The sequence below is a fragment of the Telopea speciosissima genome, chromosome 2, assembly GCF_018873765.1.
Source record: "Telopea speciosissima isolate NSW1024214 ecotype Mountain lineage chromosome 2, Tspe_v1, whole genome shotgun sequence".
In the NCBI taxonomy this organism is placed as follows: Eukaryota; Viridiplantae; Streptophyta; class Magnoliopsida; order Proteales; family Proteaceae; genus Telopea; species Telopea speciosissima.
Genome location: NC_057917.1, coordinates 44,908,437 through 44,932,301, shown reverse-complemented (window position 1 = coordinate 44,932,301; position 23,865 = coordinate 44,908,437). Strand labels below are relative to the sequence as shown.

Sequence of the window (23,865 nt, the reverse complement as noted above, 5' to 3'; positions counted from 1 at the left end):
ATGATTTCATGATTTCGTTCAATAGATCCAATCCAATCCACCCACAGATTCAATGCTTCCCAACCATGTAAGATTCTGAGAATCCAAATACAGTAAACCATGCCGCTGCTCGCTAGATAAATGCTGTAGTTGATTGCAAAGAAAATGGGGGGGGTGGGCTGGGGAGGAATAACAACAAAACAAATGGAAAAGAAAACTGACAATTTTCTCCTATATGGTTGAGCATAGAGAATCAAAGACAAAGTTGCAAAGGTTGTAGAGAAAGTACTTTTAGGTTGGGCACAGAAAACATATAGAAAGTTGCAAAGGTTGAACGCATGTAATTTGTGCTGTTGTTCAATAATTGGATAAAAATCAAAATATATCATCCACAATGAGCTGGCATATAATCTTTATGCTCACCAGTTTGAATTGGATAAGAATAACAGATAGTCTGGGTATACCAGGGCCTAACAGCATCATATCGGTAGTTTTAAAATAAAGTAACCACTTGATGGCTAAACATTTGAGGAGCAAGTTTTCTTATTTTTTGCCCACTTCAAACTTCACCAATGCCTTTGCTGAATTTTCATACCCTTTTCTAGCCATAAATCAATCAAAAAATGACCAAAACTTTCTGAATTTTGCTTCATAATACAGTAATGACACTGACAAGTACAAAATTAACCCATAGCCATATTAAACATGAATGCATGCATATGGACACATCCAAGTGTCAACTGTCACGTTCTTTAGCATGTGCAACATCCCAGATCCAACTGACACCAACTCATTTGTCTGTGTTACTGTTACACAGGAAAAGACCATCCTGGTAGCAATGAAGATAGATCACAGAAGCTCCAAGTGGAAAGAGAAAAAGTACTTACTCTCCTTGTCTTTTCATTTTAGTTAAATCACGACTAGTAGTAATTACAAGTAATAGTTCATAGGTCATAATTTCTGGTCAAATTACTGACGGATGATCTCTCACAGAGCACAATCAGTATTACCAGCCTTAGCAGCATATCAGTGCTACTTCTTTCCATATTATTGGATGTGGCTTCATTGATGTGATCCCGGGGTTCGGATATCCTGTTTGGGTTCTGTATGGGCCCACCCAAGTGTTAGATAACACAAATATGATAAGTAATGGCAGTTCTGTAAATGTATTGGAGTTTTCAAAGGGGGAGTGGCAGGGCCCTAATTAACCAAATAGGAGAGGATCACTTGATAGAACAAAGACTAGTGGACACAAAGGGATATATAATTAGGGAAAAGGCTGGGCACGCACCTGGGTGCCCAGCATGTGTAACCCGCTCTCCTCCCTCTTTGGAAAAAGACCCCCTTGCCCTCCTGTGTCCAGCCTTGTGATTGGCGTATGCTGCTAGCTTACTGAAAGCTGGCGGCATGCCCAACCCTCTTCCTTATAATTATTAACCAAGGGTAAAGTTGGAAACCAAGAGGACTAAGAAAAGATGGGAGGGGCAATAAGGGAATGATGGTTAAGGCTGATATATCATGGGGAGGGGTGGGGTTGTCTTAAACCCCAACTGAAGCAGGAGGCAGAAAAACAACAACTCACAAAGGAGATAACTCCTTCGATTGTTCTCGATTGGGCCTGAAAATTCAGGCGAAAAGTCGCCACACAAGGCCCTATCAATTCCCGTTGGGAACGACCAGGAACAACAAGTGAGAACATTGATCAAAGGACCTACAACTTGGTTTTGCGGTATAGACGAGAACAGTATCTGAGTTCTGATTTCAACTCTCGTTAAGATGGGTATTAGGAAACAAGATCTTGAGATTTTAGTAGCCTACAGTGAAGAGATTCACACCCAAAATCTCAGATAATTCGGGACTGTTATGAAGGTTCAGTAGGTCAAAGATTTCAGTTCAAAGAGTAACAAAGGTGCAAGAAAATAGGTAGCATAATATGACAATGGGGAGGGGAGAAAAAGGGGAATAAAGCAAGGAATTAAGTCTCGGAGCGTATCGTATCGTCTCGGTATCGGTCGAGATCATTACGATATAGGTCGAGACGTATCTTTTTTTTTTTTAAATGTTAATGTCTCGACTGTATCGAGACGTATTGACCGAGACGTACCGAGACGATATGATACGATCGATATGTATCGATACAGAGGAGAGTTCTAAAAATTTTTATTTTATTATATTTTTAAAAACGATACGTATCGAGACGTATCGAGTTGTCTCGATATGTATCGATATGTATCGACCGATACATAGCGATACATATCGAGACGACTCGATACGTATCGTTAACTTAAAAAACACATGGCCATTTCATTCTTGTCACCTGAAACTCAATTTCTAGCAGTCCTGGCAGAAAAAAGCTCTTCCCAGCTTTGAGAAACCCTTCCAAAAACACATTTAAACTTGCATTTTGGGTAAGATTTCTTGAGGGCTTTCAATTCTTTGCCAAAAACGAACTTAGAGGAGCTGAAATCACATCATTTGGTGGATCTAACAGCCCACATTTGAATTCAAAAGCTGTTCTTGAAGGGTTAGGTAAGTTTTTTGAAAAAAACTTGAATCTTTTGCTTTAATCTTTGATTTTTGGTATGTTTTTTTGGTATGAATCAAAGAGAATATGTTAAACTAACATAGAAATTGCATTCTTTGTATGCATTTACAAAAATTTGGTTTCAAATCCATGTTTCTTTGGCCATTTTTACCCAAAACCGAAAATTCCTTCTTTAAAATGATTTTTTTTTTTTCTTCTTAACTTTAAAACAAATGGTAATGTTTATAATATATGGAGTACATTATGTATAGATGTATGACATCCCAAGAAGAGTATACATTTACCCTAAAATCTGTATTTTTTTTTTATTTTTTGGGTATTTTCTGAATTTATAAAATACTTCAAAAAATGTAAAAAATCTGATTTTTCCATCTATACTCTTTCATTATAGTTTGATAAAATGTATAATTGGCTGAAATAGAATCAAAGACTTAGATTCATATATGTAGTACATTATGTCATTTTTTTTCATTATTTAAAAAATTAAATAATGTGTAACTAGTTGTAGAAAATATAAAAATGTTTAAATATTTGTTTAGGGCAACTTTGCTAGGTAGTAAATACATGAAAATGATGCAATGCATGACATGCATCATAATGTCTGTCTATACTTGTATAAATAATAAATTATTGATGTGTGGATTGGAATATTGTTTAATATATATCTTATATAGTTATCTACTTTTGTTTGGTATTTAGGACGATGCCGCGACAACAAGACATTGGGTGGTCTTATTGTACCAAGATAAACAATAATAGATTGCATACACAGTGCAACTTCTGTGACACCCAACATCTTGGAGGTGGGGTAACTCGGCAAAAAGAGCACATGGCAGGAGGATATGGAAATGTTGCCAAGTGTACAAAGTGCCCTGTAGAGTTAAGCAGGGCAATGCAAAAACACCTTAGAGATTCCAAAAACAAATCCAAGCAAGCACATGATGATGATGATGCATTGGTGGAATATTTGATAGAAGATTTTGAAGATTATGAAGGATCAGATATGGAAGCAGAGGAGGACCTAGAGTTGGCATGGGCGATGAAACAATCAAGACATGAAACAAAAGAGCAACAATGGAGAGCTGAGCAATTGATTAGAAGTCAATCAGCTCGACCCAGCCAGGGCCCTGTAGATATTGGTGTTAGCTCCTCTTGTCATCCATCTCTAAGTAAGGGTAAGCAGCCTATTGGCCTTAGTAGAGCAACCAGTGTGAAGGGGATGTTTGACCGGTTTACAAAAAGTGGTAAGGGTTAGAGAAAGAAGAGCCCAGATATCAGAGACATGGATCCTAATGTCTATAGACCAAGGGATGCTGGCCAACAGAGGATTGAAGAAAGCTTTCAACCCAAAACACTTAGTAAAAGAATAGGCAGAGCAATCTCCAGATGGTTCCACAGTTCTATGATTCCACCACATAAGGCCAAAGATCCCCACTTCAAGGCCATGGTAAAGGAGATTCAGCGGTGTGGGAAAAATGTTAAGCCACCCACACCTTATGAGATTGCTGGGCCTTACTTGGATGATATTGTCCAAGAGGTGCATGAGTATGTGGAGAGGTTCAAGGAGAAGTGGCCACTATATGGAGTGACCATCATGTGTGATGGATGGAGTGGACCAACAAGATTATCCATCATCAATTTTCTTATCTACTGTGATGGAAAGACGATCTTCCACAAGTCGGTCAATGCATCTAGTGAAATCAAAGATTCCAATTACTTGTACAAGTTAATGGATGAAGTTGTAGAGGACATAGGAGAAGAAAATGTTGTCCAAGTAGTAACTGACAATGCAGCAAATTTCAAGAAGGCTGGTCAGTTGCTTATGTTAAAGAGGCAACATCTATTTTGGACACCATGTGCAGCTCATTGCATAGATTTGATGTTCAAGGACATAGGAGAATTGCCCAAGGTCCAAAAGTTGGTTGGTAATGCAAGGAAAATCACCAACTTTATTTACAACCATATTTGGGTTTTGGCATTGATGAGGAGTTACACACAAGGGGATTTAGTGAGGCCTGCAAGAACAAGATTTGCAACAAATTACATTGCAATTGATAGTCTCATTTCCCAAAAGCATGGGCTGCTAAAGATGTTCACCTCTACTGAGTGGTTGACTAGCAATTATGCAAGGTCTGAAATTAGGAGATTTGTTCAAGATCTTGTCACCTCCTCAAAGTTTTGGGCTGCGATGGGCCGACTTTATCATGTTATGATGCCACTCTTTTGTCTGCTTCGAGAAGTTGATGGGGATAAAGAGCAAACCATGGGTAAGATGGTAGAGGCCATGGGATGTGTGAAGAGAAAAATACAAGAGAATAACCCAACATCAAACAAGAAGTATTTGAAGATTATATCCGATCGATGGAAAAATATGTTGGTTTAAGATGTTCATTGGGCAGGTAATCTTATAAGTATATGACTTTGGTTTCATTTTAAACACTTAGTAGTTAGTAAGTTACTATTTATTTATTTATTATTAGAATTTCTAGGTTTCTAACCATCCATTACAAACCATGTGCAGCATATTATTTGAATCCGGATATCCAATACTCCAATGAAATAGGATGTAGACCGGATCTATTACGTGCCCTAAGGAATGTTGTAAACAGAATGGAGCCAGATGTAGCGAAGGCCACACTTGCCATGGATGAGGTTAGAGCTAAATTAGTTGCATAAATGATTGAAACCAAGAATAGAGTGATTGGTGGAAGTGGAACTAATATTTTAATTTTTTTAATACCTCTCTAGGCTAAGTATTTTCGGGAGGCCACTCGTGGTTTTGCTGATAGAATGGCTATCCATGCTAGGAGCACACAACGCCCAGGTAAGTTAGGTTTACCTAATTTATTATATCATTTAAAATTTGTTTTAAGGTTTTGTCTTTTAATATTTCATTTATTATTGTGCAGCTGATTGGTGGCTCAATTATGGGGGTACTAGTGCTCCACACTTAACCCGAATTGCAATTCGAGTGTTATCCCTGACGGCCTCCTCTAGTGGCTGTGAACGTAACTGGAGTACATTTGGGTTGATACACACCAAACCCCAGAATCGTCTCAGTTATTCAAAGTTGGAGAAGCTAGTGTATGTCCATTACAACATGAAGCTGAAGGTTAAATATTTAGAGCTGGAAAGAGAAGGAGATGATGTAGATGTCAACCCAATCGACATCAACCACCTACTTGACAATGAAGATCCAGTTAGAGCATGGATAGAGGGTACCGATAAGGTATTGGTGATGGATCAATTAAGTGAGGATCACCAGACAACCAAACCTGATCCAGTGATAGAGAGCATCATTCAACAGATGGATGAGGATGCAACACAGCCACCATCACAAGATCCTTGTCCTAATGTTGAAGAAAATGAAAGTAGCTCTGAAGAAGGTTTAGTTAGGAGGACGAGGTCAGGTCATCCGTATGGAGGAACTCAACAACATGTTGATGATGAGGATGAAGACGACGATGGTGGTGGTGGTGGTGGTGGTGGCCATGGTGCTGGAGGTAGTAGTGGTGGCCATAAGGCTTCACAACATCGTGTTGGGGTTCAGTTCACATGTGAGGCAGGATACACACATACTACCCAAGATATGGATCATGGTCCTGGGCCTGCTGGCTATAAGACTTACTCGCGGAAGCCGCATAAGGGCAAGTCTGCCAAGCGCTCCCACAATCCATATGATAGTAATGCGCTTATGAGTGGCATGGAGTCACTTAGCATTAGTTCTGATTATGCTGGTGCTTCATCAGGCCATGGGCATTATGTATCAAGTTCTTCTTCAGGCTATGGACATGGGGCTTCTGTAGGATATGGAAGTTATGGATACGGAGAGAATCAAGCACAAGCACAACCTAGTGCTTTCGTGACATTAGCCACTCCAGAGCAGTACACACGATTCTACTATGAGTGGGAGAGTCACTAGTCACTACCATCAGTATTTTGACTGGGCTCAGTAATGTGCTTATGTTCGGACAGTACACAACATCATCCTAGTCGCTCCTATTGTTGAAGACCCTTACAGACATGACTTAGATCCACCCCGACATTCTTCATGGCAATAGAGTGACTCTACATGTAAGGAATTTCATCTTTTAATCTTTTATAACAATTTCAAAGTGCCGCACTTGTCTGGTTATTGATTGTTCACAATTCTTAGTATATATGCATGATATATGACACAAATTGCTTGTTTATATTGTTTTTTGTGTCCAAAAGTGTATTTTCATGTGTATTTTGATCATTTTCATGCGTTTCTGCACCGATCGATACGTATCTCCAATACGATACGATACGTCTCTTAAAATCGCCTAACCGATACGATACCCGATACCGATACTTAAATCCTTGGAATAAAGAGACGAAGGAAGAAGAAATAGGAAGGGAAGGAACGATATTGAATAACAGGAAAGGAGAAGCGGAGAGGATATCGCAGGGAAGAGGAAGAAGAAGAAGAGATGCGAGAGAGAAGAGAGAGAGAGAGAGAGAGAGAGAGAGGGGAAGGTTGCACAACACAGACCACGCAGGCACTCACAAATTCAATTTCATTCTTCAAATCTGTTCAATGCATTGGGTTACAAGCATATTTATAAAAAAAGAAATTCAAAGTTTCCCAATTGTAGTCTAAAACTAAAATAGAAGTAAAATCTAACTCTACCTCCTAATTATCTAATACAATCTAAAAATCCATAATTAAAATTTACAAAGAATCTCAAAAATATAAACTAATAAAATCCTAAAATATCCTACTATACCGAGATCCCAATTCAGGCCCAGTACACTTTCTACATGACCAGACTGGTCAAGCCAATTCAGCCATGAATCTGTATCATTCAGTCTCAAGAAGAAAGGAGTAATTGATTAGTAATTTCTTGTGGGATAGGGGGCAATCAAGGAGAAGAAAATGAAATATAATTCCATCTGTCAGCCACAGATTTGTAGATCTAAGAAATTGGGATGGTGGGAATTAGATGTGTAAAGATTATGGAGCATGTCATCCTTTTGGCCAAATGGTTATTGCAGTTTAGCAGCAAAGCTGATTCTATAAGGAAATGATTACTTCTATGGACTGGTTGATGCCAGCTGGAATAAAAAAGATGGAACTCATCAAATGGTGTTAGCATATGAAAAGATATGATGACGTAGTATAATAAGATTATGGCCAACTCAGCACAAAAAATATAGAATAGAATGGTCTAGGAAATCCTGGAAAGATGAATGGTTTAATGACTTCAAGTTATGCGATTTATTATCTATCCAAAAAAATATATATTATGCAATTTATGCCCAACTTACACAGAGTGGCCAATGATAAGGAAACTTATGAGGATCAATGCTTGGACTATTGAACAAGACAGACATATGGTACCCACAGTTTAGAAACCACCTGCTGGTCAGAGAACTGGTCAATATTTCATCCTCCTTCAACAGCTTCCAAATCATGCTTTTGAACCATCCTTGGGGCCCAACAGTTTGGACAGCTGGTATTTCAAGTACCTTGACTGTAGTTATATCATGAATGCTTTGTGCTAGCATAACAGAACATAAGGCCAGATCCAAGGAGTGGTTTTCAGCTGCCCTCCCTAGAAAATTTGTGTTTGTGTGCGTTCTTTCCTTTTAAGAAAAAACAATAACGAGAACAACTGAAGAAAAGAGGCATCCAATTTGCAATTGTTATTATCCATGTCAATTGTCAAGGATAAGGAGAGTGCATACCACCTCTTTTGGTTGTGAGATGACTGATGAGGTTCAACAATACTTTCTGGGTCTATTTGTTTTTCAATGATAGAGCCTAAAGACTTGAAATAGGAGCTCATGCCATGTGCAAATATAGCCAAGGCCAAAAAAGAAAATCATTTGGTCACTAGTTCCTGGTGCATAAGGGCACCTCCGGCGCCTGGAATACAATCATGCAGTTTCTGGCCTATGATCTGTCCTGCTGTCAAAAGGGGAGTTAACCTCTTCAAATGGCTAGGTCACAGAGAACTTCAGACAAGGCTCGTGAGCTTAACAACGCCACTCTCTGGAGTGTGTGGGAGGAAGAAACCAAGGACCATTTTAGAGTACGGCCAGGGTAGGACATTGTATCCTCACTAATATTGACTCATATTTGATACATTGGGCCTGTGCTACAAGGGAATTCCATGAATTGACAAGGCTGAGTCGGATACAATTGGCAATCAAGCTTGTTAGCATAACTTCAATGCACTTCAATCATCATTATCATTATTATTATCGTTAGCATCTTTTCTTATGATGCGTTTGTGTTCTGTAGATGACTGTATACAGACACATTTTTTATACTTAGTTCACAGAATATTTGATGAGAGGGCGGGCCTTGGTGCAATGGTAAGGTTGCTCCATTGTGACCAAATGGTCACGGGTTCGAGTCTGGAAACAGTCTCTCTACGAAAGCAGGGGTAAGGTTGCATACATTATGACCCTCCCCAGACCCCGTAGTGGCGGGAGCCTCATGCACTAGGTACGCTCTTTTTTTACAGAGCATTTAATGACTATTATGGGAGAGGGTTATTGAAACCCATTTGAGACCAAAACAAATAACTACTATTACAGAGAACCAACTTGGTTTTATGCCAAGAAGATCCACGACGGAAGCTATTTACCTAATTAGGAGACTTATGGAAAGATTTAGAGATTGCAAGAAGGATCTCCATATGGTCTTTAATGACCTATAAAAGGCGTATGACAGAGTCCCTAGAGAGTTAATCTGGCAAGTACTAGAGAAGAGAAGTGCTTCAAGTAAATATGTGGACATCATTAAAGATATGTATGATGGTATGGTGACAAGTGTAAGAACTGTGGGCGGCCAAGGTAGTAAATTCCCAATTACAATTGGGTTACATCAAGGATCAGCTTTAAGTCCTTATTTGTTTATGCTTATCATAGATGATTTAACCAGAGACATTAAAGATGAGGTTCCTTGCTGTATGCTTTTTGCTGATGATATTGTTTTGGTGGATGAGACAAAAGCAGGGATTAACACAAAGTTAGAGTTATGGAGATCAACCTCGGAATCAAAAGGATTTAAGATAAGTAGAACGAAGATGGAGTATGTGGTGTATAACTTTGGTTACACTAGGACGGATAATGAGGTAGTGAGAATTGATGAGAGGAAGATTCCACAAAGTGATTATTTTAGGTATCATGGCTCAATCATAAATAAAGAAGGTGATATAGAGGATGATGTTTCACAGAGAATTAAAATAGGATGGATGAAGTGCAATGGAAAGGTGCGTTCGGAGTGTTGTGTGATCAGCATATTCCTTTAAAATTAAAACGGAAAATTTTATAGGACAATCACACAACCAACAATGATGTATGGTGCGGAATGTTGGACAGTTAAGAAGCATCGTATAGACAAACTCAGTGTAGCAAAGATGAGGATGTTGAGATGGATGAGTGGCAAAACTAGGAGGATAAAGTAAGGAATGATCATATTAAAAATGGTTTAGGAGTAGCTCCAATACATGATAAGCTACGAGAAAGTCGTTTGAGGTGGCATGGCCATGTTCAACGGAGGCCTTTGGATACTCTAGTACGGAAGAGAGATTTAAATCAGATTGAAGGAACTAAAAGAGCCAGGGGCAGACCTAAAATGACCTAAGGAGAAGTGGTGAGGAAAGACATGCATAGTTTAGGCCTTGTATCAAGTATGACCTTGAAAAGAGCTGATTGGAGGGCAAGGATCCATGTAGCCAACCCCATTTAGTTGGGATAAGGCTGAGTTGTTGTTGTTGTACAGGGCATTTGATGCAGTAGCATTACTTCTTTTCTTCGCTGTTCAAAAAAAAAAAAAGGACAATTTAATTAGGCTGCAGTTACGTAGATAATCTAAAGTGACCATATCCATTATTCATGAAATTTTGTAACAAAAGCATATAACTTTTATGGGGAAAAAAATTAGCCTGATTTCCTTTCCCAAAAACAGAAAGAAGTAAATTAATAGGATTCCACCCCCCCTAACTTCATAAATAATTAATTGGGCTCTTAAAAGGGAAGAAATATTAACTAAACCTCCCCTTTCTAATGGTGGTACCAACTGGCTACTTTAACCCCAAGACTGATAAAGATAGACAAACCCCAGGAGACAACAATAACCATGTTCCTTGGGGAGTCGATCACATGATGGGAAGGTAACAAGAAGAGCTTGGAGCTAACATCAAAAGAGATGGACTTCCAAATCTTATCAAAGAATCGAGAGTTGGAGGGCCATCTACGGAGATGCTCCATCACCGAAGGCAAGCTTGCCAACGACAACACAAATGGATTTCCCAGCAAAAGTCATATCCACCCCAATCCATTCTCTCGCAAGAGGGAGAATTCTTCTATTTCTAGCCCAGTATTTCCCCAAGATTCTCTTCCAAACAATAGAAGCGAAGGGGTATGCAAAGAAAAGGTGGTTAGCATCTTCAACACCACCACTTCAACATAAACACAAGGAGAGATGGGGATCTGGTGATGAATGAGGAAGGACTGCGTTGGAAGGCAGTTATTAGGGCCCTCCAGACAGTGAAGCTATGGCTGGGGATGTGACCCTTAAACCAAACAATCTTTCGCCAATGAGAGGGACCCACAAGCTCTAATAAAATCCCAAGTAGAGAAAGAGCTGAAGAGACCATCGGAGGATGGAAGCCAGACATCCGTGTCACCCCTACCACGAAGCCCAGAGGGGAGAGGAGGCAAGGCATTCCAAATAACCGATAATGCAGGGGAGGGGAGAGATGGGGATGCCCAATCACCTTAAAGGATTATGGAAACAACTGATGCCGAAGAGTAGATAGCTACAGCACCCACAACCGATAAGAGAACACCCAGAAGATGTCAGTTATCAAGCCAGAGAGAGGTAGTCTATCTTGAAGGATATAGCCCCGAGAGCAGTGGACCTAAAGCTTCAAAATCCTATGCCAAACCCAAGAAGCATCGAAAGAAGAAGAAGCCGTCCAAAGAGAATCCTTGTGAAGCAAGCCAGAGTAAACCAGTTAACCCAAATACTATCCTTCTTAGCCACAAATTTCCGAACAAGTTTGAGAATACCAGCAGAATTAGCCTCTTTAATCCCTCTCAATCCAAGACCTCCCTCATCCTTGGGGAGGCAAAAAGCGTTCCAACTAATTGGATGAAGAAATTTGGATGATTAAGATTCTTTTCAAAGGAAAGCACACATGAGAGCCTCCAAAGCCCTGATTGTAGCTTGTGGCAGCCCAATGACACTGACCAATATATGTAGGAGGATTGAAGAACAGATTTGATCAATTCAAGACCTCCCTCATCCTTAGGGAGGCAAACAGCATTCCAACTAATTGGATGAAGAAATTTGGACGATTCAGCTCCTTTCCAAAGGAAAGCACACATGAGAGACTCTAGAGCCCTGATTGTAGCTTGTGGCAGCCCAAAAACAACTGACCAATATATGTCATAGTTTTCAAGGCGCTGCCTAGGAGTCCAGGCGGCCAAGGTACTAAAACTTGGAACTCGACCCCAACTCATCCTGGGAAAAACTAAGATCTCGGTTGAGTTGGTGCATTTTTGTTTTTTCAACTCAAAACCTGGTTTCGGTCGGGTTTAGACCTAGTTTTGGTCTGAAACTTGGTACTCAGCCTATTTAAGGCCATTTAAACACAATGGATCAGATTTTGCAAAACCAAAGTCCAAATAGGTGTTTCACTTAGTGGGAAACCAGGACAGACACAGGACAAACACTTAGTTATGCCTAATATCAATGAAGTAAATGCTTTTGTATTTGTATTTCATTTACTTAAGACATTAGTCATAAATAAGCAAATACCCTCCTATTTGAATGCAATAAAAATAGTTAAAAATCAAATTTCTTAAAGGAAAAAAAAAGTCAACCCCCTAGTTCAAGAAAAAAACTGGATTTTCGGCGATAGGTGCAATTTTCAACTTTCTAATGCTGAGGTTTTTCTCAAATCTAAAAATTCCATAAATCTTAATATGGTAAAACAATTGCTAGAAACCAAAAGTGCGGTAAAATATTCATTTGTTTTGATGTCCAAAAAACTATTTTCATTCAAAGCGATTTTGACAGAATTCGCACACTAAATTAAGTTTGACCAGTACATAATTCCTTCAATATAAATCAGATTTAAGCAATCTTGAACTTGTTGGAAAGCTTTCAAAACAAGTCCAAGATTGCTTAAATCTGATTTCTATTGAAAGAATTATGTACCAGTCAAACTTAATTTAGTGTGCGCGAATTCTGTCAAAATTGTTCTGAGTGAAAATATTTTTTTGGACATCAAAACAAATGAATATTTTACCGCACTTTTGGTTTTTAGCAATGTTTTACCATATTAAGACTTATGGAATTTTTAGATTTGAGAAAAACCCCACCATTAGAAAGTTGAAAATTGCACCCACCGCCGAAAATCCAGTTTTTGTTCTTGAACTGGGGATTGACTTCTTTCCCTTTTGGAATTTTATTTTTTAACTATTTTTATTGGATTCAAAGAGGGGGGTATTTGCTTATTTATGAATAATATCTTAAGTAATGTTAGGCATAAATAAGTGTCTGTCGTGGTTTCTGGCATAAATAAGTGTCTGTATACCAAGATTTCCCACCAAGATCTCGAGATTTGGCACTCATATAAAGGAGTTTGGGTCGAGATTCTCGAGATCTCGCCGTGATCTCGCTCGAGTTGTTACACTTTTTCAATTCGTATGCCATCTCATCTCGACCCCTTGGAAAACCGAGATCTCGGTCGAGATCTTGCAAGTTCTCGAACTATGGTACAGGCGCCTTGGTTGCCTAGGCGGGTGCCTTGGACACCTAGTTGGTGTAGCCTTGATTTTGGACCCTCTCCAACGCCTAGGGTTGCCTAGACGTTGTGACAACTATACTATATGTAAGAGGATTGAAGAACAAATTTGGTCAATTCTAATCACCCCGCATAGGATAGGAGCTTGCCTTTCCGAATTTGAAGCCTCTTACGGAACAGATCTAGCATGGATGGGGGTACAATACCTGGGATCAAAGGCAGTCCCAAATATTTAACCGGAAGACAACTAATGGAGAAGCCTGCTATCTCAAGGAAAGTAGCTTTGTCTGCATCAGTATCCCGGCTAAGAATAGGTGAGATTTAAAGAGATTGATCCGAAGACCTGATAAATCCTCAAACTGATGCAAAGAAACATAATGGACATTAAAGAGCCAAGATTTGCTTTAGAGAAAATCATAAGATCATCAGTAGAGGTAAGATGGAATAGAATGATGGCCTTACATTTCAGGATGGGGAAAATGAGGTGCAGGTCCGTTTTGGATTAGATACTTCTAGAAAGGACTTCAAGGGCCAGGGAGAAAATGAAAGGAGAGAGAGGACAACCCTGGCGAACACCCACAGTGGAGGCGAAATGCAAGAAAGAATCCCATTGACAAAGACTGGGGGGGAAAGACATTTTGAGCATAACTTTAGAGATGAAATCCCACCTAAGAGAGTCGAAAGCTTTGTGGATATCGATCTTTATAAGGGCAGCGGAAGAGTGGTTTTTCCTATCAAAACCTCAAACAATCTCATTACAAAGAAGAATATTATCAGAGATACTTCTACGGTGTTGGTTTGGTGAATGACTAGTGTCAAATGGGACACATGCCAGCTTTATTTATAATACAAAGGAGAACAATCTAGAATGAGTACAAAGACCAAAATACCCCTATATGACAATTCTACCCTTGTACCCATATTACAACACTCCCCCTCAAGTTGGTGCATAGATATTACGCATGCCCAACTTGCAAACAATAGGATCAAACATTTTTCCACTAAGATCTTTAGTAAAGATATCAGTCAGTTGTTCACTGCTAGAAACAAAAGGCACACTGATAAGACCCGAATCCAGTTTTTCTTTGTGTAGGTACCATGGTCCGAATCAAGAGGAATCGGTTTTTGCTTGGTCCCTTGGCAACAAAAGGAGTATTGTTGAGGTGTAGGTTGGGACCATGCTTCATATATCAAAATAAATGGAGTCGCCACCTAGGATTCGGGCCTAGGACCCAATGGGTGTAGCCCCATCCGGGGTGAGCGGAAAGGGCTACGTGATGCCATATGGTCTAGTCAGAGATTCTAGGTAAGTGGTCAGGTTAAAAGCGTGGAAAGGTATTAGCACCCCATCTGGCCCAGTAAAACCGGTCTTTCTACTATATGCTAAATTTAGAAGATTCTCCCATAAAAACACGTCTTATACCAACATGCAAGGTTAGATTATGATGCATCAAACATAAGAAAGAAATAATAATAACTCATTTACTATGTAAACTAAAGTAAATTACTTTAATGATCTACATTGTGTCCAAAATAATAAGAAAGAAAGACAAATATCTGTCAAGAAATAAAAGATGTACCAAATACGAAATATGCGATGTCCCACGGCTCAGGTGGAGACAGACGATCAACTTGCCTCTCTCTTGTCGGACAGAGTAAGGGCCATGTGAGATGGGTTTTACTACTCAGACTTCGGGCAAAATAATGGATGTATATGGGATTTTCGCTACACGGACTTGAATAGAGTAACGACTGTATATGGGTTAAATGTGGGTCAAGGATTGAAAGAAATCAAGACTTCGAACCAAAACAACCTTTAGGTAGGGTAATCGAAGGATCTACCCATGGGGAAAGATGATTCAAGCTAGCAAAAGGGGGGTAAAAAAGAATGAAAAGGCTAACAAAGGAGCAAAAAGGGAGCAAAATGGAGTGGAACTCGTCCCTTGGAGCTCTCTCCCTTCAAAAATGAGGGTGGGGGTCCATCCTATTTATAGGGGTGAACCTTACCTACGTGGTTCCGCAGCGCCGCAGATGAGGTCATCCAGCTGACGCAAGGCTGTGGTCCCCCCCTCTACGCGGCGTCGCTCTTTTTCCGCGTAGCAAGGGTTTAAACCCTGCAGCACTGCGGTAGAGGAGTGACCCCAGTCCCTTAAAAATGGCTTTTAATGGACTTTTCTGGTTTTTTCTAGTTTTTATGGGTTTTTCATGGGTTTTCATAGGGTTTTTTTCTCCCTTTCAACTCTTCATAAAATTTTCTATCGAGGGGCTCCGCCCCCCTATACCCTCTGGCCGGGGGCAGCCTATCCCCTTACAGCCCCCATGGCTAGCTAACTAGCTAGCGGGACCACCGTGGTTGGGGAAAGTGAGCAGTACCTCCTTCAGCATTTGGTAAAAGGGTCATACAAATCACTTTTACGGATATGAGAGTAATATGGTTTGCGTGCAGGGGCACTAGTCCTTCTTGAGAGAGATACCGATGTCTGTCTGTATCCTATTGTCATCATAGCCGAGGGGGTGACAAAATTCAATGTCTACACTTTGATGAAGTGACGATCAATCTCCACGTGTTTCGTTCAATCATGTTGGACTGGGTTATGAGCAATGATGATGGCAGATTTACTGTCACAATAAAGCATCATAGGAAAAGTAACGGGAACAGACAAATCAATGAGAAGACCCTAAAGCCATAGAAGTTCAGCACAGAACTTTGTTTCAACACTAGACTAAGCCACAGCAGCTTACTTTTTACTCCTAAAAGTGACGAGATTACCACCAACGAAGGTACCATAGGTCCATAACCTGCAGTAGACCTCGGATCATCAGGGGAACCTGCCCAATCAGCATCCATTAAAGACTCAAATCAAAGAAGATCATGAGGAGAAAAGAGGATGCCACAACTTGGGGCAGACTTCAAGTAACGGAGAATGCGCAGCACTGCTTCCATGTGGGTGGAGTAAGGATCATGCATGTACTGACTGACCAAATTAACGGCATAAGCAATGTCATGGCGAGTATGAGAAAGGTAAATCAACCGCCCGACCAATCTCTGGTATCATCCATTATCAACGAGATCACCTTCCTTGCTAACCAGATAATAGTTAACATCAATAGGAGTATCGGCCGGCTTGCATCCCAACATTCCAGTCTCTTAAAGAAGACAAAGCACATACTTCAGCTGAGACAGGTAGGTGAGTGTGCCACTAGAGGACCTGGCAACTTCAATGCAAGAAAATAACGAAGCTGTCCAAGATCCTTAATCTCGAATTCCTTGTCCAAATATCCAAGGCGAGAATTTCTTCAATGTCATCACCAGTAACAACAATATCATCAACGTACACAATCAAAAGAGCAATCTTTCCACCTGATCGATTGATAAACATTGTATGGTCAACATTGCTTTGAGAATAGCCTGCAGTAACCATACCTTTATGAAAACACCCAAACCAGGCACATGGTGACTGCTTCAGCCCATATAAAGCACGCTTCAGCTTGCACACCTTCCCCTGAGTTTTTGAGCATGTAAAACCAGGATTAATGTCCATATACACTTCCTCCTCGAGATCCCTATGAAGGAAAGCGTTCTTCACATCCAGTTGTTGTAGTTCCCAGCCTAGATTAATAGCACAGGACAATATAACACAGATGGTATTCATCTTAGCCACTAGAGCAAACGTCTCCTGGTAGTCGATCCCATAAGTCTGAGTAAAGCCCTTGGCAACAAGCCTAGCTTTATAAATGAAGATATAAAAGAGTTATACACAACCAACACCATGATGATGATGAAGCTGCTGGTTTTGGTGCTAGACGGCAAGATGACAAGCATAAGGTCAAGTTGAAGCTCAAGAACTACAATGGGAAATCTGATCCCATTATATTCTATGATTGGCTGTGTGCTTTTGATGATTATTTTGATTGGTTTACCTTGACGAAGGAGCGTAAACTAAAGCTGGCCTGTACCACACTGATTGGACCGGCAAGAGAATACTGGCGAAATTATGAAGACAAGTTACGTCGACAACATAATGAACCTACTACTTGGGAGGAGAAATATTTCACTTTCCATAGAAGATTGCATTACCAACTTAACACCATTCACCAAGGCACCTTGTCTGTAGAGGAGTAAATGGACAAATTTAATAATTTGATTGCCCGTACCGGAGTTGATGAGGAAGATGACCACCTTCTTTCCCTTTTAAAATTGGGATTAAAAGCTGAAATTCGCGACAAGATGGGAGTGGTGCCCACTGAAAGGCTTAACGACTATTTTGAGAAGGCTCTTGAGGTGGAAGTTTTATTGAAGATAGTTCCTCAATTCGCAAGCTGTTGAAGAGAAGAAGACTTTCCCCCCTAACCAATCTAGTGTTGCCCCTACCCAAGCTCCACACACACTGGATAAAGGTAAGGATCCTATGGATGCGGCTTATACACGTTGTTACCATTGCCATAGACTTGGCCCCATTGTTAGATTCTGCCCACAGCATGGCAAGGCCAACTCTATCATTACAGCCATTGAATCCAATCCGGGAATGCTTGTATGTAACCCACAGTTGAGTGGTGAATGGGCTGTTAATGCTGCCCTTGAGGGTGAGGATTTGGATGATACCAGAGGATGATTTTGCTGAAAATGCTTACGAAGTTCATGTTGTTTCAAGAATTCTGCTTGCTGTATCCAAGGGAGAGGACTGGAGGAGACATACCATCTTTCATACCCTGATGGACAGTGGAAAGTCTAAGGCACAAGTGATTGCCGACAGTGGGAGTTGTGTAAATGTGGTCTCTCAAGCATTTGTCATTGACGGGCAGCTCAAGCTTGAACCACACCCCCAGCCTTACAAAGTTCGCTACTCAATAACAGCACTTTGGAGGTCAACCAAAGGTGTTCTGTCCCACTTCAGATTTACTGCTATAAAGAAGATGTGTGGTGCAACATAATCCCCATGATCTTGACTGATGTATTGCTAGGAAGGCCATGGATCTATGACAACAATGTCTTGGTGGGAGGTACCAAGAACCAATGTTTCTTTGATTTCAAAGGAAAACCATTGGTATTTTTAACCTACTCAACATACCGACCATGAAAGCAAAATTGAAGGCTGCCCAAGCGAAGCGCCAACAACTATTGAAGCCTATTCTTGAGAAGCCACCAGTAAAGGAAGAAAGTACACCCCTCCAACAGCATACAAGTAAAGGAAAGCATGTTGCAAAGCCATTACTAGTAATATCTCACATGGAGTCCTTGACAGCTAGTAGTGAAACAGATGAAGCCCCTTTACAAGAAGAGTCCAAGTCTGAATCAGAATGGTTGACGACATATATGTAGATGATCGCATGGACACGTCTGAAGATGTTGAAGTTGAACATGTGGAATATATTATTCCACCAAAGTACATTGAAGAACAAATGCCACATCTACTAGACTATATATTCAAATCTTCAAAGAACTGCCTGAATTTTTCTATGGACTGAAGACGGATGTACACAACATGAAGAACAGTTCCACTCTTTCCAAAATTCGAGGTCGAATTTTTCTAAAAGGGAGAGAGCTGATGCAGATTCTGGCCAGAAGAAGAGAACGAAGAAGAACCAAGGTGGTTCGAGTCAGCCCAGCTTGGACCAGTTCGAACCAGCCAAGGAGACCAGCTCGAGCCAGCCAGCTGGACTTCTAGAAGGGGCCTTTGTTGGCCATGATTTTTACAGAAGATCTGGTCTTTGACCAGTCCCTTCCCCAACTGCTTAGTTGCTAATTTCCTTAGTTTCTATTTTAGTGACCTTCCTTGTTTTGTTTTAGAAGGCTGGATTATAAAGCCTTAGTAGCTTCTAATTTTTAGTATCTCCTATTTTAGTTAGGATTTAGTAGTTCTATTTTCCTTACTTTCTATTTTAGATTAGTTTCTATTTTTATTGTAAGCTTGCCTAAGTTATTAATAGCCTCTTATTGTAAGGAAGGAACACAATTTTGAATAGAAAATTGCTGGCCAAGCTTGCCAACGAATTATGGGAGGACCTCCTTGTTTCAACAGCTGGGATAGCTGTGGGTGAGAGACCCAGGCTGAGAGAGTCATTCACCCTACCCTCTTTCTCCTATCTTCTCTATTTTCTTCTCTTTATCTTCCTATTCTCCCTACCCTCTTTCTCCTATCTTCTCTATTTTCTTCTCTTTATCTTCCTATTCTCCCTACCCTGTTCGATCCCCTTTATTGTTGCTGCCATTCGAAGTTATTACAATTTACAAGTGCTGTGAGGATCTCTTGAAGATCAGATTCAAGTAATAAACAAGGTTCAGATGCTGCAACATCTGAGTCTCATAATTCCACATCCATCCACCAGAACCTGTTGAGACTTCGAGTGCCAAATCACAAAACCAATCATCCCACTCGATCCCTGTTGCAGACCATTCTTTTGGCTGGACTGCTCCATAACACCAAGCCTTCAAATTTCATTCCCATCCCATAACTCCACCTCTGTCCATCAGAATTGTTTCATATTTGCAGCAAAATCTTCCACCATCAAGACCAACGCTCGATTACTATTGGAGCCCAAGTTCAGCACTGTTTTGGAGATTTTCCATAACCTTCTATTTTGGTGTTTCACCCATAACTCAAGATCCAACCATCACAATTGGATGAAATTTGGAGCAAAGATTTCCCTTACCTATCACTACACTCGATCCAAGTTTGGTGACCATCACTTTGCTGGTTTGGCTTGAAACCCTAACTTTCTAATTCTGAGTTTGTTCTAATTTTGAATTTTTGTGGGCTTTTGGGACTAGCAACCTAATCTTACATTAATTACCATTTGGCATAATACTGGGAAAGAAGATGTGTATGTCAATGACAATGAATTAATGATAGTGGTATCATTATCATCATCATCTATATTCTTAGGGAAATTATCAGTGCCACCCCCTGACATTTGCCTATATTTTAAAGCACACCCACTAACTACCATAATACCAACTGCCTCCCCTGCTTTACCAAACTAATTACACACAGACCCCCTACCGTTAGTTAAGAGTTGTTAAGTGGTGATGTCAGCAGCTTATTTTTTTTAAAAGATAAGTTTGCTCTTCTTAGTGGGCAAAGTACCTAATCTACCCTTTCAATTAAAACAACCACAAACCCTTCTTCTTCCTCACACTCAGCCGACGACCTTGGAGAACATCTACTGCAACCTGCTGTTCACCCCAGACTCACACCTGCAATCATCTGAAACCGACGACCCAAGCACCTGCTCGACCCATCCACGTTCACACCTGCAACATTGTGAAGTGCATGACCTTGTGGACTGTGGTAACTGAAAGAGATGTACGCAGTAATGGTGAACCTGATGGTGATCGAAATCCAAACTTCAACCATGAATTGAATTAATGGCACAGAAAATCAGGAGAAAGGGAGGAAATGCTAAAGAGATTCACTTCAAAGCATAACTGCTTGGGTAATATTCCGTTGGAATAAAACTTTGAAACCTTCTCTTTTTCCCTCCTACTTGATGTCTCTGCCTCTCATCCCTCCCATTATAAATACCTGTATCTTCAATCTCCAATTCCATAAGATCTTGTATTACTAATTTGAATACGAGATAATACGTTTGGAATTCTTCCTGTAACCAGTTTCCTGTCTTCAACAATAGCTGGAATTGTGGTAGTTTTCGATTTTGACAAGACGATTATCGACTGCGATAGCGATAATTGGGTGGTCGACAATTTGGGTTTTACCCAGTTGTTCAATGAGCTTTTGCCTACAATGCCTTGGAACTCTCTCATGGTTTGTTTCAGCTTTCCTTATATCTCTCTACCCTTTCCCCACTTTCTCTCTCTCTCCACCTTTTTTTTAAGTTTTTCTGGTTTTTGGGTTTTCACTATTTTCTCTGGATTTTTCTGTTTTGAAGCCTTTTTCCAACCCTTTTGATATTGTTCTTGTTCACTGCATTTCAATGGACTTAATTGCTTATTGGGCTGCTGAAATTTGCAGGATAGGATGATGAGGGAGCTTCACTCTCAAGGGATTACAATCGAGCAGACTGAGGACTGTTTGAAACGGGCTCCATTGCATCCCCGGATCATAACAGCCATTAAATCAGCCTACGCTCTTGGGTAAGTTTTCTTTTCTAGAAGAATTTTTATGCCTTTTTTTCCAGGTAAAAGGAATTACTATGTCTGCAACATTGGAAAGAATATATTCGATCTGCCTTAACAGGCTTGTTTCAAATTTCAGGTGTGAATTGAGGATTCTGAGCGATACAAATCGATTCTTCATCGAGATAATCCTGAAACATCATGGGCTGATGGATTACTTCTCTGAGATTAACACGAACCCAGGTTTTGTCGATGAAGAAGGGAGGCTTAGGATCTGCCCTTTCCATGATTTAGGTTAGATTTTTTATGTCTTAGTGTAAAGGGTATTTTGGTCAAAGGAATTTCAGAGGTAAACACCGTTCAAAAATGGGTAACGGTTGACATTATGGTAGTTAGTGGGTGTGCTTTAAAATACTGTTTACACCCTATTTTCGGTCTATTTCAGTCAATAGACAAATAGACCGAAATCTATTTATGTCAAGACTGATTTGTTAGTAAGTGACCGGAAAACGGTCAGTGACTGGAAACAGTCAGAAGCAGTCAGACTGAAAACGATCAATGATTGAAAAAGGTTAGAAACGGTCAATGACCAAAAACGAGAGTCTTATGCAACCACATATGGACTTTATAGCATCGTCCACAGTGGTTGCAGGGGGGCATTGTTTACACCCTATTTTCGGTCAATAGACAAATAGACCGAAATCTATTTATGTCAAGACTGACTTGTTAGTAAGTGATCGGAAAACGGTCAGTGACTGAAAACAGTCAGAAGCAGTTAGACCGAAAACGGTCAATGACCAAAAACGATCAGAAAAACGGTCAATGACCGAAAATGGTCAGTTCGGTCAGAAACAGTCAACGACTGACGAACAGTCAATGACCGGCGAACGGTCAACAAGGTGGTTACAACAAGCTCTCAAAGAAGTGGGTAGTTGTGAAACTACCTCTCAAAGAAGTGGGTAGTTATGAAACTACTTGGTAACTACAGAAACCACCTGAGGATGCCTATAAAAGGAAAAATTCAAAACAAAGGAAGGGATCCACAAATCAAATCAAACAAGTATTTTATCTTTGGAGTAGTGTAATGTAGATTTCCACCCATCAACATGTCTTTTGACTTGCTTCAAAAGACATCCATTATCATCAAGTTGCAAGCTTCAACAATTCATGGCTGGGAGAGTTGTGAAGATTTCAACAAATTTGTTTCTATGTTGTTCGCAATTTGGTCGTAGAGTAGTGGTAGTGTAAATACCAAGTTGTAAGCCTCATCAGTTTCAGATTTGGCAGAGTTGTAATGACTTCAACAAATGTGTTCTATGAAGTAAGTAATTTGATTTCATCTTCTTCTTCTTCTTGGCATTGCAATCTATGCATTTTGAAAAGTCCTGGGATTACCAAGGCACTGGTAGAACCCACTCTTTGATTCAATTCACTTTATGGAATAGTTTCCTCATCCAACAAAGGTCTCCAGACCGAAGAAATTTGGGGGAAACAAATATATGCAAACGTCAGGGGGTGGCGCTGATAATTTCCCATATTCTTATGATTGAATTGTAGTTATTTCCACCCAGTCACCATGGTATTTTTGAGAAGAAAAAAAAGAGGTTCCTCATCACTAAATATACTAAAAGTCTAAAACACATAGTCTTTACCCTCCCTATTGGGAATGATAAGAATCCATCAGAGAAGGGAGAGATAAAAGTAGAACAGTATCAGAAACCAAAGGAGAAGCAGCAGTCCCCTGCCAAGGATAAAGAAAAATGCAAAAGAAGGTATAGACATAGTAAATTTTCATGCCATTCATGAACAACATCCCTTCATGCAATATTTTTGAAAAAGTATGTGCCACATTGTTTACTTTTCAAAGATACAGGTAACTCATGTATTTTATTCCATAACCAGACCATTCATGTATTTTTTCCAGACTACTCCATATTTTTCAAATTATTCATTTACTTGATGTATGTATATTTAAAACTTAATGATATACATGCATAGACATATTTTCCCCATTCCTACATACATTGATTATGGATACAGCAAACTAACATGTCACACCCTTTTTTTTTTATGGTGGGGGAGAGAACTAATCTAAGTAATGTGCCAGATTCAATTACATGGTCAGCATTCCACCCCAAAAAAAAAATGTGCATGGTCAGTACACTAGCCATATATCAGTTGCACCAAAAATCATTATAAAAAGAAAAGACTAAGATAGAGAAGAAGCCATATCAAATCAAAGGTGTAACGTAGGACATCTGAGAAAGAACCCAACATTTTAATGAAAGCTATGTCTCAGATACAGGACACATCAGGATTTTGACATTAAAAGCTTCCAAACATGATACGAAACGTGATGAGTTCACCCCGAAGACATGCGTCCACCAACAAGATGTCCAGCTGATCGAGAATTACTATTAAATCATCCTCATCTACAGAGAATAATTATGGATTGTCTATTCAGATCTTCAATC

General features: G+C 39.9%; 2 protein-coding genes across 3 annotated transcripts in view; one reads left to right on the top strand and one right to left on the bottom strand.

Annotated features, from left to right (window-relative positions):
* LOC122651850 (probable glutamate carboxypeptidase AMP1) overlaps positions 1-23,865 on the bottom strand; it is a 51,451-nt gene that overhangs the window by 25,184 nt on the left and 2,402 nt on the right. The window lies entirely within an intron of this gene.
* LOC122652896 (inorganic pyrophosphatase 2-like) lies at positions 20,853-21,690 on the top strand. The gene is made up of 3 exons (XM_043846781.1): positions 20,853-21,080; positions 21,288-21,409; positions 21,531-21,690. Exons 1-3 carry the CDS (start codon positions 21,060-21,062, stop codon positions 21,688-21,690), a joined length of 303 nt encoding a protein of 100 aa, XP_043702716.1. The 5' UTR covers positions 20,853-21,059.